This window comes from Phoxinus phoxinus (genome assembly GCF_949152265.1).
Source record: "Phoxinus phoxinus genome assembly, chromosome: 17".
Lineage (NCBI taxonomy): Eukaryota > Metazoa > Chordata > Actinopteri > Cypriniformes > Leuciscidae > Phoxinus > Phoxinus phoxinus.
The window spans coordinates 16998435-17013857 of record NC_136892.1 but is presented as its reverse complement, the minus strand read 5'-3'; the positions used below and the strand labels follow the sequence as shown (position 1 = coordinate 17013857).

At 41.4% G+C, this 15423-nt stretch overlaps 1 protein-coding gene and 1 long non-coding RNA gene across 4 annotated transcripts in view; both read right to left on the bottom strand.

The window, feature by feature from the left end:
• Window positions 1-493: 493 nt before the first annotated feature.
• Window positions 494-3963, bottom strand: LOC306984500. The gene is made up of 2 exons (XR_013794556.1): window positions 3826-3963; window positions 494-1111 (listed from the first exon to the last, which is right to left on the bottom strand). It is a non-coding gene; the product is annotated as an uncharacterized lncRNA (long non-coding RNA).
• A 753-nt stretch (window positions 3964-4716) lies between these two features.
• The window catches only part of ankhd1 (ankyrin repeat and KH domain containing 1), a 52901-nt gene continuing 42194 nt past the window's right edge, over window positions 4717-15423 (bottom strand). For all 3 annotated transcript variants that reach the window (XM_079586092.1, XM_079586093.1, XM_079586091.1), the window contains 13 exons: window positions 15230-15392; window positions 14995-15090; window positions 14780-14896; window positions 14486-14651; window positions 12328-12832; window positions 11888-12043; window positions 11304-11453; window positions 9525-11194; window positions 6390-6554; window positions 6022-6276; window positions 5673-5848; window positions 5391-5555; window positions 4717-5302 (listed from right to left, as the gene is read on the bottom strand). In XM_079586092.1, coding sequence (XP_079442218.1) covers window positions 5243-5302; window positions 5391-5555; window positions 5673-5848; window positions 6022-6276; window positions 6390-6554; window positions 9525-11194; window positions 11304-11453; window positions 11888-12043; window positions 12328-12832; window positions 14486-14651; window positions 14780-14896; window positions 14995-15090; window positions 15230-15392 — 3844 coding nt within the window. In that variant the 3' untranslated portion in view covers window positions 4717-5242. The remainder of the gene's footprint in view (window positions 5303-5390; window positions 5556-5672; window positions 5849-6021; window positions 6277-6389; window positions 6555-9524; window positions 11195-11303; window positions 11454-11887; window positions 12044-12327; window positions 12833-14485; window positions 14652-14779; window positions 14897-14994; window positions 15091-15229; window positions 15393-15423) is intronic.

Below are 15423 nucleotides of genomic sequence, written 5' to 3'. Positions count from 1 at the left end.
TCTCAAAAAATATGCATAAAAATATGTTACAGAGGAACTTGCATCTGAAGTCAATTGAGCCTATTTGTTTCAATAGTACAACAATATGCGTTAACATGATTTTAGGTTGACAAAAAATGCTTGCTAAACCTTTCTGTCTAGTTATACCTAATTTTACAACTTTGTTGCTGGACAACATAACACCTAAAAAAAAAACTAACATGCCTATAAAATTATTTGAACTTCACAGCTCAAATACAACAACATTTTTAACAGAATGAATGAATGTAAAATCATATCTGCTTTTACGTCCTACAAAAGTTGGGGTAGCACTTTATTTTACAGTCCCTTTTCCCCATATACATACCCAGATATTGCAATATAATAAGTATATAGTAATAACTAGGTGCCAACCCTGAACCTAACTTTAACCCATGTAGTTACCTTATATTAACCAGTACCTTCTTAGGCAAGTACACAGTAAGTTCATATGCTAAAGTAAAGTGCAACCAAAGATGATGCATTACTTTATTTTGAAGAAAATTAGCTATACATCAACACTTTTTGTTATTACCAACCACAAATGCAGGGGATTTATATAGAACTGTCGAAATTCTTTTAAACTATTTGAATGCAATACATTAACCCTACATGATACAGTATGTGTAATTTTAAAAACTTGAAGACAAGTCAAAGACTTGTTTAGTTTTATTCCAAAAAATCATATTATATCCAGAGAACAGTACAGTTGATTTCTGGCATTCTGGATTTTCTTAAATGCCCCTCATAGGGTCATAATTCCATTACAAAAATGAGATAGCTGCATTTGAACTATTCTCAGATATTACCTTCCGAATGGTTAAAAAAAAAAAGGAAGGGACTGAATCGCAGCTGCATTTTCAACATACTACCAAACTCAAAATGCTCCTCCCCACAACAGACACACTTGCTCTGAGCAGTTCATTATTTAGGTAGAGTGAAAATAAAGCATGGAGGGAATAATGAAGGGATCCACAGCTGGTGTGATCTTCCCTCAGATCATGAGCACTGGTAGAACAGGCTGAGACAGTCCATTTTTCCACAGGAGCTGGAGACAACCATCATATATCCATCACAAACTGGCTGTCATCAACTGAGGAGAGAGAGAGGGGGGGGGGGGGGGGGGGGAGAGGGAGAGGGAGAGGGTGTGCAAGTTAGAATGGGTTGAAAATGTGATCTCTTCTATAAAAATCCTTTGAACGGTGTCACCCCTTTCACACAAAGTGCAGTACACCATGTGGAAATCAGACTTGCCAATAGTGAACAGGTCAGGTGCATTTTTGTTTGCTTTTCTCATGAAGTGACTTCACTGACACCAAAATGTGACCTTGAGCTTAGAATGGAGAAGAAAAACAGTGTTTTTTTTCTTTGATAACTGAGTATATCTACTCCAAATCCTACTGCATTTGAGATGCCTGGGGAAGTGTTGAAAATAATGGGGGCACATTACATGACAGACATTTTAGTAGTTTGGCATAATGTTGTATTACAATTTCAAATAGTAATAAAACTATAAAAAGTAATAAAACGCTAAAAAGTAATGTGCGATATTATAAAGGATTAAAACCAGATTAAATACTAATTACTAAAAAAAAGAAAGTGTTTCTTTTAAATAAAATGTGTAATGTATTCTTGATAGTGCTGTGAAATTGATCAATGACGCTTAATCGATTCTAAAATAGAAGTTTGGCTTTATATAATATATTATATATGTATGTGTATATGTATATAGGCTATATAATTATATAAATGTGTGTATGTGCACACAGAAACATGTACATATATACAGAAGTATATAAATATATGCGTGCGTGCGTGTGTGTGTGTATATATATATATATACACAAACACACACATTATATATACACATTATATAAGCAAAAACTTTTATTTTAGAATCGATTCATCGATCTGACAGTGACAGCACAGATTCTTGATTCTTGAAAGGTTTTTCAAAATCAAATGAAACCAGCATGGAAATAAAGAGTACATTTTAATCTTTTTTAAAGATCTTTCCTTATCATTATGATCACTATCATTTGCCACTGACCCATATACTATACAGAAATTTACACGAGACTTTATCCGTCACATACTGTATTCCAGTAGACAACCATAACGTGACATGCAACTTAAGTATATTTATCGACTTGCAGCAAGAAAAGAAAAATGCAATCAAGCAGGCTTTTGCTTGAGGCTGTTGATTTGGAAATCGAAAATGGTATACATTAGGCCATATGTGAGACGTCAGATGAGGTTATTAAAAAAAAAAACATGCTTCTATAGGTGGAGGAATTACCAGATAGTTCTTTGCTGTCATGCTCCTGCTCTGCTGGTTGCAGTGAGGGTCTGGTGACCCCTGGAATGTGGGGGAGGCAACAGGGTGGGGTGCGTGCGATTGGGGAGTTTCGACATTCCAAGAGAAATTTTCGATCATAGATTATGCGAGTTCCTACAGGGAAAATACCAATATTAGTTTAAGAGGTTCAGCCTCAAAAAAAAAAAAAAGTTGGCACAAGTTCACAGCATTCTTTGCATCAAGGGACTTTCTTCCTGCTGTGTTCTGTTTGAAAAACATGTTATGTCACCCAAGTGAAAGCCTATAGTTTGTTTCAGATCATGCTGGAGTAATGGAAACGGGGTGAAGAACTGACTAGGGTGCTTTCTAAAAGCATGCAGGTGAAAACATTAATAAAAACAAGGTGCCCCTGTTTTGATGTCCTGAAGTAACCCAAGCAGCAAGAAAATTTTGCAACACCACCCATTGCTACATAAAGACCCAGCGTGATTGGACAGACTGAGCTCTGGCTCTATTAACAATGTCTAAAACACTGATTAAAATAAGCAAGTTTCAAACCCAAAATAAGAAATGAATTAGTTCTTAGATACGACTATGTTTTCAAGTCAATTTGATTTGTTGGACATCTCCTCTGATGACCCAAGCACATGGTGACCCAAGCTCATATCTATATGAGATATGGTTCCAAGCAGGGTGGGTTTTAATGAAAAAAATTATTGTAACTACAAAGTCAACTGATGGAATAACATTTCAACACGTAAGCTTCAATAGCCATGTGATCAATATTGACAATTGAGGTGGTACAAGTCTGTATGGGTGTTTATTCTACAGGAACTTGAGCTCTGTGTAGTATTTTTGTTTTGTTTTAAGCCATGCCATAATATTTTTTAAATTGTTTTATGAATTTTCTTTGCCCAACAGACTACACATAACATTTATAAAAATACATTTAAAATATTTCATTTTCCACAGTGTGAAATAAACAATTTCAATAAATCATTCTGAAAACCAAATTACAATCCGCTTCTAATAGCTCTGCAAAAATGTGTGTAGACTTATTTGCGAAGACAACATCGATGTCTTGCCATGACTATTAGAAAATATAAAAAAGTTAAGGTAAATATTATTTATTATACCATGTATAATTTTCGATCAAGGTATTCTTGTCTACTTTAACAGCACGAAAAATATATTTGCGATATAGCCTATCGTAAAGTAGTCAGCAAAGGAGTCAATTTAGAAATTGTCATTACAAAAAATGTTTTGTAAAATGATGAAAAACATTTTGTTCATGTTTGATGTGGTGAAAATGACTGATGAAAACGTTAATGGATTTCAAAGAAGTTAAATGACAGTTATCCTGTGATGCACACACGAGTAACGTTGAATGGAAGTGAGCAGACAGCTAGCTTGTGGGATAAAAAGTGCGCTCAAGCAACGTGCAAAAACTCATACACATAGAAAAAGTACTATTCAAGAATATTCAAAACATTAGGTCGACATCTTACCCCCAGGAGTTGTCGAAAACAGAGTTCCTCCTGGAGTCTGACTGTAGCTGTCCGGGAGTGGAGACCAGCTTTTCTCATGGATGGAGCGGCTCGGAATCGGGCAGGTAGACGAAGCTTCGCAGCTGGTTGACATGACTGTAAATCTAACTCGGATATTTTAATGAACACACGCTAAAGACTTGGTTGATCTGCAGTAGCGCTGCGTGTCTGTGCGCTCCACATGTTGGAACCTTCGAGGGAGGAGATTTCTCACGTGCTGCAAACGATCCAATCAGGCCTATCAGAAAGACAAATCCACCCCTGCCCTGACGACAGCACTGAGGCCCTCTGTAGGGAGCAAGTGTTTAGAGCCATTTCATGGAATGTAAACTCCTCGAACTGCACGAGGTTTTCAGAGTGATTCAGTTGAGCACGTGATATGAAAACTACTAGACTATATGACAAAATATGTGCTGTACTAAAAGCATGAATTTCCACTCTACATGCTTCCTCGTAATGTTACGGATGCCTCCCCATATTGGCAGTGCATCTTGGCATTTTCCTGTATGAAAATGCATTTTATATCCCAATTGTATTTTTCTGTTTTACAAGATGTGCTGCCTTGTGCTAAGATGTCTAAGATGTTTAAATTTCTCATAGGTCATCTTGAGATTTAGGTCAGATTTTCACAGCGCAAGTCATCTCAAAATGTGAAAACTGTCATCTAATTACATCCAAGAAAAAACATCTTTATTTGGACTTGCCATCCAAAACTAGTTTTACTTCTTTAACCAGTAATATGCCTTACCATACAGATGCAATAGATACCTGTTGCAAGCATTAACATTCTTAGATTGTCAGTGGTTACCCATGAAAAATCAATTGACATCAAAATAACTTTCACACACCAGATACATTTCCAACTTTTTATTGAATATTAAGGTAAATATTTCACATTAATACAGGCTACATAAAGTAGAGCCACTATACGACATGAAATTTACTCTCATTTTTAACCCTTTTTTCAGTATGTAAACAATTATACAGGTATTTACCACTCTAAAAGGTCTGATTTCATTCTTTACGCAATCATCTAGGTCTTGGCCAAGTATAAATAGCGCACTGTCCTATTGAGCCCTGCCGACCAAGAACACTTTTACGTGGGGCTTAAATGTCAAAATGGCTATACTACTCAGAATGTATCCTGTTGAACAGGCAATCGATTTGTTCATAGACAGTGGTAAACACGTTAAATCCCACACTGGATTCTTTCTTTTTAGTTAGGCACATCGAGGGTGTCCATCTCTCAAATTTCTTAACTTGTTTAACATTTTTGGGGGGACACATCTAGGTTAATACCACGTCTCAGTAATTAGGTAATTATCTTGTTCTTTTTAACGTGTTTCTTGTTACTGCTCCTAGGCCTCTCGATCACTGTTTAGTTGACATGATTCAAATGCACATTTCCCACATGTGGGGCCCAAGTGCCTGGCCATACCTGCAACAGCAAGGATTTCAAGAGTTAGACAACAAATAAGGCTCTAATTTGCAAACACATTCAGTTGTGGCCAGCTAAGAACAATTACCTGCTGTGGGTCGGAATTCTCAGCAGAGTTGGGAACAACCTTTAGGATGGGATTCCAGGCAGGGTCAGAAGTGTGAAGACCATTGTATACAGGGCCTCCAGGACCCTCCGCCATCTGAGGATGAGGAGGGATCATCGTGCCACCGTACATTGACATTGGCAGCCCCTATACAGTCCATGAAACAAAAGATTTGTCATTGGAGCTACACATTAAAATTCTCCTTATTGAATGAACAAAACAAACCAAAATTTAATTCTTAAAGAGAGTCTCTGTACAGTGTACCTTTTGAAAATCCATGAAGTTGGTGGGCATAGGTTGGTGGAAAGTATTAGAAGGAGCCACAATCCCAGTATCATCTCGCTCCATAGCCTGGTGCTGAGAGAAAGCTGATGGCTCCTGCATCTGCTGGTGCATCACTGGCCCTCCCATCAGGGGCTGAGACCAGCCTGACATTGTCTCTGTGAAGAACAGAGACATATTTATTAAGTTCTTTAAATGTGGAGAGTTGGTATTGGATCTAGTGCAATTAGCTATACAAGCGAAAACAATTGTCACTGAATATGCAAATATGTTCCATTTCGTAACATGTAGAGCAATTTGAGAATGCCTTTTACATTTCAGTCAGACTCACCGGAGGCACTGCCCACTCCAAAAGACCAGATTCCACCCTGTCCAACTGGTGGGGTGTAGCTGGTGGGCAGCATGGTGTGGTTGACAGAGCCAGTTTGCCGGATTCGGGCCAGGCGCTCAGTTCCAATGGGAGGGGGCACTTTGCGGTCCTGCTGGTTGGAGCTACTTGCTTTTGCCTGGATAAGAGCAGGAGTCACCGTAGATGTGCAAAGAGGTGAGGATGCCCCGGAAGAGACAGAGGGCACTGGAGACTCACCTAAAATCAATGAGAAATGAAGGGATAATCAGAATGAACACATGAGCACTATCGTCTTATAAAACGTGATGCTGTGCTTTAAGCATTTGCGTTAAAATAACTTATTGACATACAAGAGGTGGAGGCACTCCAGGGGTGGGGAGAGAAGTGCTGACGGCTGAAAGACGGTGTGCCCACAGGAACAGAACCCTGCAGGAACACAGGGCTGGCAGATATGCTTGTGGTAAAGCTGGTGAGCGCAGTGGATGAGGACATGGAGTTGTCCATGGGGTGTATTCCTGTGGAACATAGGGAATAGTATTACTCAGAGGATTTGACCCCAATCTCAAAACATAGATGCAAGGTCATCAGAAATAGTGGTGTCTAATCCTGCTCTCGGAGGGGCACCATCCAACAGAGTTTAGCTTCAACTAGGGATGGGACGATTACCGGTTTCACGATAAACCACGATAAAATGTACTAATGGTTAGTATTATCGTTTAAAATGTAATTATCATTAAAACCGTGTTTGATTATCGTGATTTTAATAACTCACTGTAGCCTAAATCCTGTCCAGCCAGCAACAGTCTGACGCAGGCGCTGCGCGGAATGTTGTTGTTGTTTTTTTATTTGAGAAGGAGTGGTGGTAGGTAGTGACCGTGTTCAGGAGATTTTTCAGCCTTTTAAGAGGACCAAATCTGAGGTGTGGTTATATTTAGGATTTTACAAAAGTCCTGAGGGAAACTTAATCAAGGATGGTCACCCTGTCTGCAGAACAAAAAGTCGCTGCAATAGAAACACTTAAGATCTGCCGAGTCGTCTTGTGTGACCATCACCCACTGTTGTATAGCGAACCGCAAGCCAAGTTAACTTTGACCTCAATACCAAAACTACGTCTGGGAAATAATTGGGCACGAAATGTTATTTTGAGTTGAAATATTTTCTCACTCGCTTGAAATAAACGTGAAGCTTCCGCGAAGAAAAGTTTGCAGCAAGTGGCTTTGAGCCAAAGACGAACGAATAAGTGCAAACAAGACTATTAAAGAGTGCCATTTATGGGATAATAATGTATAGATACATTGTACACTTATTACACCGTTTCTTTTTTTTTTACCACATAATTACGGAGACGTATTGAATTGAGATTAATGTTTTAAATCTTACCCGTTTATAAATCCATTTTGTACAGCGTAACGTTACAAAACTATCGTCCAGAAAAGATGATCACAACAATATTATCAATCTCTGTAAACAATAAATCAACTCTGATTTCATTTTCAATACAATCAAAAACGGAGACGCAAGACAGCAAGTTGTATTTGAATAAAACGAGAGAGCGCGCCCGTTGTGATACATGGATGTGCGCTGTGTTATAATACGTAATAAATACGTAAATTATAAGCCAAATAAATAAATAAATAGCTAAAGCTATAACTCTGTTTTCTTGTAACAAAATACTTTTGAAAAACAAACAGAACTATACTCCATTGTGGAGATGATTCGAGCATGTTAAAAATTCTTCTGAGGTAACCGAGGCTTACTGTCGGTGCTGTAAACCACAAATAATATATTGCCTATTCCGCATGACCCGCATCTCAAGCGCAGGAATAACGCTTGCCACAAAGTGAACGCGCCTATATAGAGAAATGCACACTTCCTACGAATTAGCATAAGCCGCCATTTCTTTATGTTTTGAATTAACGTTAAATCAAGTAAAAGTATTTCAAGCTTTCTAAGTTTCGATTCGTTTATGAGGTGAGCTCCAGTTCACGCACGCGCCGGTGCCACACACACACACACACACACACACAAGCAAACACCGCACGCTTTGCTCACTTGCTCTGGTGTTTGCTTGTGTGTGTGTGTGTGTGTGTGTGTGTGTGTGTGTGTGTGTGTGTGTGTGTGTGTGTGTGTGTGTGTGTGTGTGTGTGTGTGTGCTTGTGCTTGCGCGCGCGCGTGTGTGCGTGTGGGGGAGAGGTGCGATTTTTGAATAATAATCAAATGATACCCAGCGATCTTCGAATATTATTTTTGCTTGAAATTCCCATACCTAATATGTAAAAGACCCCGTCACAGCCCTAGGATCTATTCTGGACGAGAAAGATAAGTCTGGGAAGGGGTGTGTCGATCGCGATCTGCCTTCTCATACCGCGACACAGGTTCGTGGATCTGAGTGTCGCGATTTCGGTTTAATATCGTAAATCGTTACAGCCCTAATTGATAATCACGATAATTTTGGTCACTATAATCGTGATATGAAATTTTCATACCGTCCCATCTAGGGCTGTAACGATACAGCAAACCCACGATTCGGTTCGTATCCCGATTTCTGACCCACGATTCGATACAAACCGCGATTCTTGCGAGGAGGGAGGATTTTAAAAGCCAAATAAATAAATAAATAAATAAATAGCTAAAGCTATAACTCTGTTTTCTTGTAACAAAATACTTTTGAAAAACAAACAGAACTATACTCCATTGTGGAGATGATTCGAGCATGTTAAAAATTATTCTGAGGTAACCGAGGCTTACTGTCTGTGCTGTAACCACAAATAATATATTGCCTATTCCGCATGACCCGCATCTCAAGCGCAGGAATAACGCTTGCCACAAAGTGAACGCGCATAGAGAACACTTCCTACGAATTAGCCTAAGCAGCCATTTCTTTATGTTTTGAATTAACGTTAAATCAAGTAAAAGTATTTCAAGCTTTCTAAGTTTCGATTCGTTTATGAGGTGAGCTCCAGTTCACGCGCGCGCCGGTGCCACACACACACATACAAGCAAACACAGCGCGCTTTGCTCACTTGCTCTGGTGTTTGCTTGTGTGTGTGCTCGCGCGCGCGCGCGCGTGTGGGGGAGAGGTGCGATTTTTGAATAATAATCAAATGATACCCAGCGATCTTCGAATATTATTTTTGCTTGAAATTCCCATACCTAATATGTAAAAGACCCCGTCACAGCCCTATAGGATCTATTCTGGACGAGAAAGATAAGTCTGGGAAGGGGTGTGTCGATCGCGATCTGCCTTCTCATACCGCGACACAGGTTCGTGGATCTGAGTGTCGCGATTTCGGTTTAATATCGTAAATCGTTACAGCCCTAGTCCCATCCCTAGCTTCAACCCCAATTAAACACACCCGAACCAGCTAGTTAAGGTCTTCAGGAATACTAGAAACTTCCAGGTGGTTGTGTTGAAGCAAAGCTCTGCATGAAGGTGGCCCTCCAGGAACACGATTGGACACCCTTGATTCAAAGGTTGCACTCACCAATGGGACTGGAAACCATCCGCTGTGAGGTGCAGCGATACCCTGGAGCTTTTGACCCATCAGGAGGCATGACATTTTCCATCTGCCCCATTCCCCCTATATAGGCATTAGGTGGGGCATTGTAGGGCTGCTCCTGTGGAGTACGTGTAGGTAAATGGCAGGCACCCCAAACCTGGTTGTTGCCCACCTGGTTGTTTTCAAAGATGCTGCTGAAGTGATTGAAGAGAGCCGCAGGGCCAAAGTTGGGGGGCAGTTGCGCTTTTCCACTGTGGAGGTGCATTTGAGAGCCGTTTACCATGCCCATGGTGGAGGACATTGGAAGTGAGGGAGGTGGCATGCCTGTCGGAGCCATGTTTGGCTGAGGTGGAGGCTGTTGTTGTTGTTGTTGCTGCTGCTGTTTGAGGGACTCCTGTGAGGCTCCCTGAGGCACAAACACAGACTGCTGCTCCTGCAGGGCCCCTGAAGCCATGGGGTAGTAGGATGTGGGTGGCTGCATGCGGGGAGTCACACCAGGTGCAGTGGGGTTGGCGTAATGAGGTAAGGTGCTGCTGGTATTAGTGACTGTGCTGCTGCAGGTTGGAGGTGGCAGGCGTGTGACAGGGTGAGATGATCCTGGCTGAATTGAGGAAGAGGAACTGGATTCTGAGCTGGAGGTGAAGTGTGACGAAATCGGTTGCCGGCTGTCGGGCTTTGCGGTTAGCATCGATGGGCCTGAGGGAGATGAAGTGAAGTGCAGGGGAGCGGAGGAGCTGGGCCCATCAGATGGAGCTCCTGTGGCAGGTGCGGCGAGCTCTGTGACAGGCTTCTCTTTAGCAGGGGTACTAATAAGGCTGGCCGGCTCTGGCTTGGGGGGAGGATGCTGCGGAGTTGGAGCAATGGGCGCAGATGGAGATGAAGGGGTCGTAGGGGTTGTGGGAGCACAGCTGATGGGAGAGGGAGCCACTTGCGCAGAGGGAGCGCTGCTGCCGCTAGTGGCCACAACAACTCCACTCCCAGACCTGGGCTCTGTTGAGAAAAGCTGCTTCCTGACAGAAGAAGGCGTGGGGGTGTTAACAGGTGCGGTACTGATGGGAGAAGTGGTGGAAGCAGTGGGAGTCGAGGTGCTGGACAAAGGAGCAACAGGATGCTCAGTGTGGGTCGAAGTAGAGCTGCCGAGACGCAGTGCAGAATTACCGCTGTGTTTGGGTGAGCTGTTAGCACTACCAGGGCTCACTGGACGCACAGGGAAAGGACCCCAAGTGTTGGGAGAGGATGAGAAAGTGCCACCAAACTGCGCCATGGGCAATCGAGGGTGGCGGATCTGGTTCATAGTCTGTGCTGCTAGAAGGGCCAGCTGCGGATGAGCATAAGCAAGTGGTGGCAAAGAAACGAAGGGGGGCCTGACACCTGGTGCCATACTTTTGCCTAACTTGCCAGCCTGCTGAGCCGTAAAGTTGGTGGAGGACTGGAACGACATGCTGGGGGAGGGCACTACAGATGGCAGGCCTTTCGAACTGGCTGCAGTAGTGCTTGTGGCCCCAGTGGAGGTTGTGTAGGTGGAGCTGATTTTGGTGTTGGCGCCAGGCGGCCGGATGTGGTTACGAGGGATCAGGTCCTCTAGCTCTTTGGCTGGGTCCTGGATCAGCGCATTGATCAACTGCACTGCGTGCCGTGTGGACTCTGTGCCACCTCTGCAAACCAAAAGAGTGAGCATATGTAAGAAATCCATGCAGGATGAACAATAATTATTATAATTACAATAATTACTAGTGTCTTAAAAACTTTCAGCATCATTTTTACCTGATTGTGATCATTCTTTCTCCATTCTTGTCCTTCTGTTTGTCCACGTCAATGTGTGCACCCGTAACGTCTTGGATGGCCGTAATGTTGCAGCCACCTCTACCCATAATCCGAGACACCACAGAGGCAGGTACAGAGAGCTTCTTGGATCTAAGGCAAAAATGGCAAAAAATGTGATGAGACAGTGCTAGGTGTTTGCCAGGACATTTCAGTTTGAGAAATGTTTTTAGCACACTGCTAAATATAAAGATCTTATCCTTATATTTCTGAGATATTTTGATCCCTAGATATGGCTTATATCCTTGCTTCACGGTAAATCATTTAGATTTTTTTCATCCTGTTTTATGGCCGAAGTCTGATTGCTTAGAAAAATAACAGCACATCTCTCCTAAAACTGCACGGCTTAATGCATTATAGCAAGATGTCCATAGCACAAACAATGCAAGATGGGTTTCAGCAATCATCACTAAGCATAAACTTCTAATAATAGTAATAACCATGTCTGTTTGAGAAAAAATATAATATGTAAATGGTGTACATATTTATATAATAAAAATAAAAAAAATAAAAAAAATGCAACTCACCTTCGAACCACCTCTTTCCATCCCTCTTCTCTCTTCTGGCCTCTCTTTGGGCTAGTGAGATTCATCTTAATGTTGGGCGAGGTGACTGGCAGTGAAATGGTCTTGAATGAGCAAGGCAGGGAACTGGGGGTCAGGTCACTGTTGAGGTCATGAGATCTGTTAAAAAAGGGAATAGAACAAGAAGTTTAATCATCTCCCCACAAATATTTTTTTGCAAAAATCAGCAAATGCAATATCTTGTCAGATCATTTGTCGGACTAAAACAAACTCTTACTACCAACGCTCAAGAAAATAAACAACTTTGTAAGATCTGTCAAATGTCTGCTCTCTGTTAGTTTGCTGAGGTAATGATGGAAATTTGCATTAAGTAACTGTCTTGACCTGCACAATGAGAAGTGTAGGTAAGTGGTAGTGGCAAGCAGAATTATATTAACTCTTACCTCTGTTGTGGTTTGGAGATGGACACCGTGACCTTCTCCTCACGAGAGCCCGGCAGCGATGGCCCCTGTCTCTTCTCACTTGCGATGTGGAACTGGTTAGAACCTGCAAGTACTGAAGGGGCAGAGAAGGAAGAGGACGATGATGAAGGGAGGTCAGCGAGCTCCTGACTCTTACTGCCGTTGCTGCTCTCACTGTTGCAGTCGGTGCTATCTAGATTATCAGAGTCACTGGTTCCTCCCGGTGCCCCACCCCCTCGAGGTTCTCCGTGGATCTTATTTTTGTCTGCTTTCTGCTGTGCCAGTGCCACCTGCGGGTCCTGAAGAATAATGGGTTCACTAGGTGAATCCTTGGTCTTGTTCTTTTTGTTTTTGCGATTGGTGCTCGGTGTGGTGGCCACATTGGCTCGCTTTTTGCCGAAAGTGTTAGAGAAGGTTGCGGAGGTGGCGGAGATACCAATGGTTGTGGTGGTGGTAGCACTTGGGGGCTCGATGGGAACCTCCACCTCTGCGGGATAAAATAATGACAAAAGGTTATTCATGGCATACTTAAGTAATGGCTTATAACTAAAAAACAAAACAAAAAAACAAGACATCAAGTTCATGATCTTGTTTAATAGAAAAGCTTTAACATTTTTAAGAAAATAAATTGATAATGTTTAGAGGTTCTTGTGTTACTACTCTGCATCACTTTTTCTAGGGGGTTTCCTCAGCAATTTATTGATTCATTTTATAATTATTCATGCTTAACACGATGAATATCAGAAAGTATATGACAGGTCATAAAATAAAGTTTGGGCTTGTTCATCATATCAACTGCATCTGAGGCAAATTTTGTGTTATCACAAAGCAATCAAAACTTATGGCATTTGGAACCATGGTAGCCTTTTTATCAAAAGTCCAAAAACCTCTACTAACAAATGTTTACTGAACATAAGAACTTGCATGTGTAAATGCCACAAAGCATACAAATATTTAGAATTACACAGAATAAGTAACACGTTATAAGATCCTGGTTGATGAGTGATGATCTTCCAGCGCTGTTTCACTGTGCGCTACTATTTTATGGCACTCGGTAAATCAAGACCTGTCAATGTGAGCTGTAAAACAGTGTCCGATTGGTCTCGACATATTGTCCCTACCCACCATACCCAACATTCAGATCATTGGTTGAACTTTCAAATGACGTTAGAAAACATTGCACCATGATCGCGATGCAATCAGATCCTGGAAGTCCTATAACTTTAGCCAAGCAGCATCTCATGTCAGTCCATGAGGATTTTCTCAAGATCTACGCATCATTTTATGTTGTGGGCTCATTTGAATCGAGACAACCAGCTCTAAAAAAAAGATGTGATTTACTATGGTTTACCAATGTTTCATGAAGTTACAAAGCAGAACATGGCGCAAAACTCATCTGTACACTGCTTAAATGGCCGTCAGCGGCACCTTTTTATGGTTTTATGCGGTCGAGATCGGTTCATTTTAATTGGCCAAATTTAGTGACCAATCAAGTCATAGAATGTGATTATCCGCCGATCGATTTGTTTACAAACAATTACAATGCGCATAAAGCAGTTTTAAAATATAAACTTTTAAATTATATAATTATGTTTCTACTTCGATTCGGTGTTGTGGTCACATGAACTGAGTCGGCTACAACAATCTGTCACACCATATTAAAGAGCGGCAAAAAAATAAATATTGTTTGAATTTCGTGATAAAATTGGAAAGGAGAGACCATTTCAAATGAAAAGTAACAAAACTTATTACATTCATTGGATGAGAGATGCAGTACAAATAATGTTTAGTGAAGTTTTGTTAACACATAACAAAATAACAGACTAAATGATTGATGTTGGGATTTAAGAAATGATTTAGTTTCATCAAAATGAAGATAGACAGAAATTGAGAAATCTATCATTTCAACCTAGCCATAGCATTCACAGAGATGGCATGTTTTTTAGATTATCCACATGTGCACAAAATAGATGAGTCAAAAAGCGGCATTGGCAAAGCGGCAACTAAACGTCGTTGATTTTGGAACTCCAAAAATATTTTTTTGCTGTGTCTGCTTTTCAGTGCATCACTAAAAAGGTAATAATTTCTTTCATTAAGCTTTCTATGATATCTGGACATAAACCAACAAGGTGTTCCTCACCTTCTGCAGAGTCCTCCTTCTGATCCTCCATCTCACAGAACACTTCTTTCACCTTTGCCTCTTCTTCCTCCAGCTTCCTCTTCTGCTCTTCCTTCTTTTTCTTGCGTTTCTCCTTTCTCTTCTCTCGCTTTGCTGCCAGAGCCTGCTTTTTGCTTTCTTCACGAGACTGTTAAGAAATAATTTGAGAAGAACCAAGTTCACCGTGATGCACCATGCCGCAGAATGTTGTGACTAATATAAAAACCAATTAGTTAGCTCAATAGTTGATCTAACTGGTCATCTGAAGATACAAACCTTCTCCAGATCAAGCTCCTTAAGCAGAATGCTGGCGTTCTTGTTCGCCTCCGCTGCCTGCTGATCTTTGGCTTTGACAATGGTTTCCATGCACTGATGACATTTCTTCAGCAGTTCCTGCAGAGTGGACGCATCGATTAATAGGTTCTCAAATCATGCAAACAGTCCCCTAAGGGTATATTCCAAGGCAGTTTCTGCATTTTGGTCTTTTATACCTTATCTGCAATAGTTGCAATGTATCTCATGCACTCAATGTCAGATGGGAACTGGTTTACTTCCTTCACCAGGTACTGGACAACTTTTACATGGCCCTAAAAAGGACATATTAAAGTGTTTTATGGCAGCTTATCATTCATTATTTTTCAACAAAAGAGCAGCACAGCATCAGTGACATTCAGTCATAAGCAAAGATATCCATCAATCCTATGAACGGCATGGCACAACGCTCACCTTGCGGAACGCTGCCATGAGGGGGGTTATCTTGCGGTTGTCGGCTGCATCCACATCGGCTCCAGCCTGCACCAACAGCTGCACCACATCAAAGTGGCCACCGTTAGCAGCCAGCCACAAAGGGGTGTTCCCCTTCTTATTTCGCACGTCAATGTGAGCCCCTCTACATTAACAGAGCAGAAAGAGCAGCATGA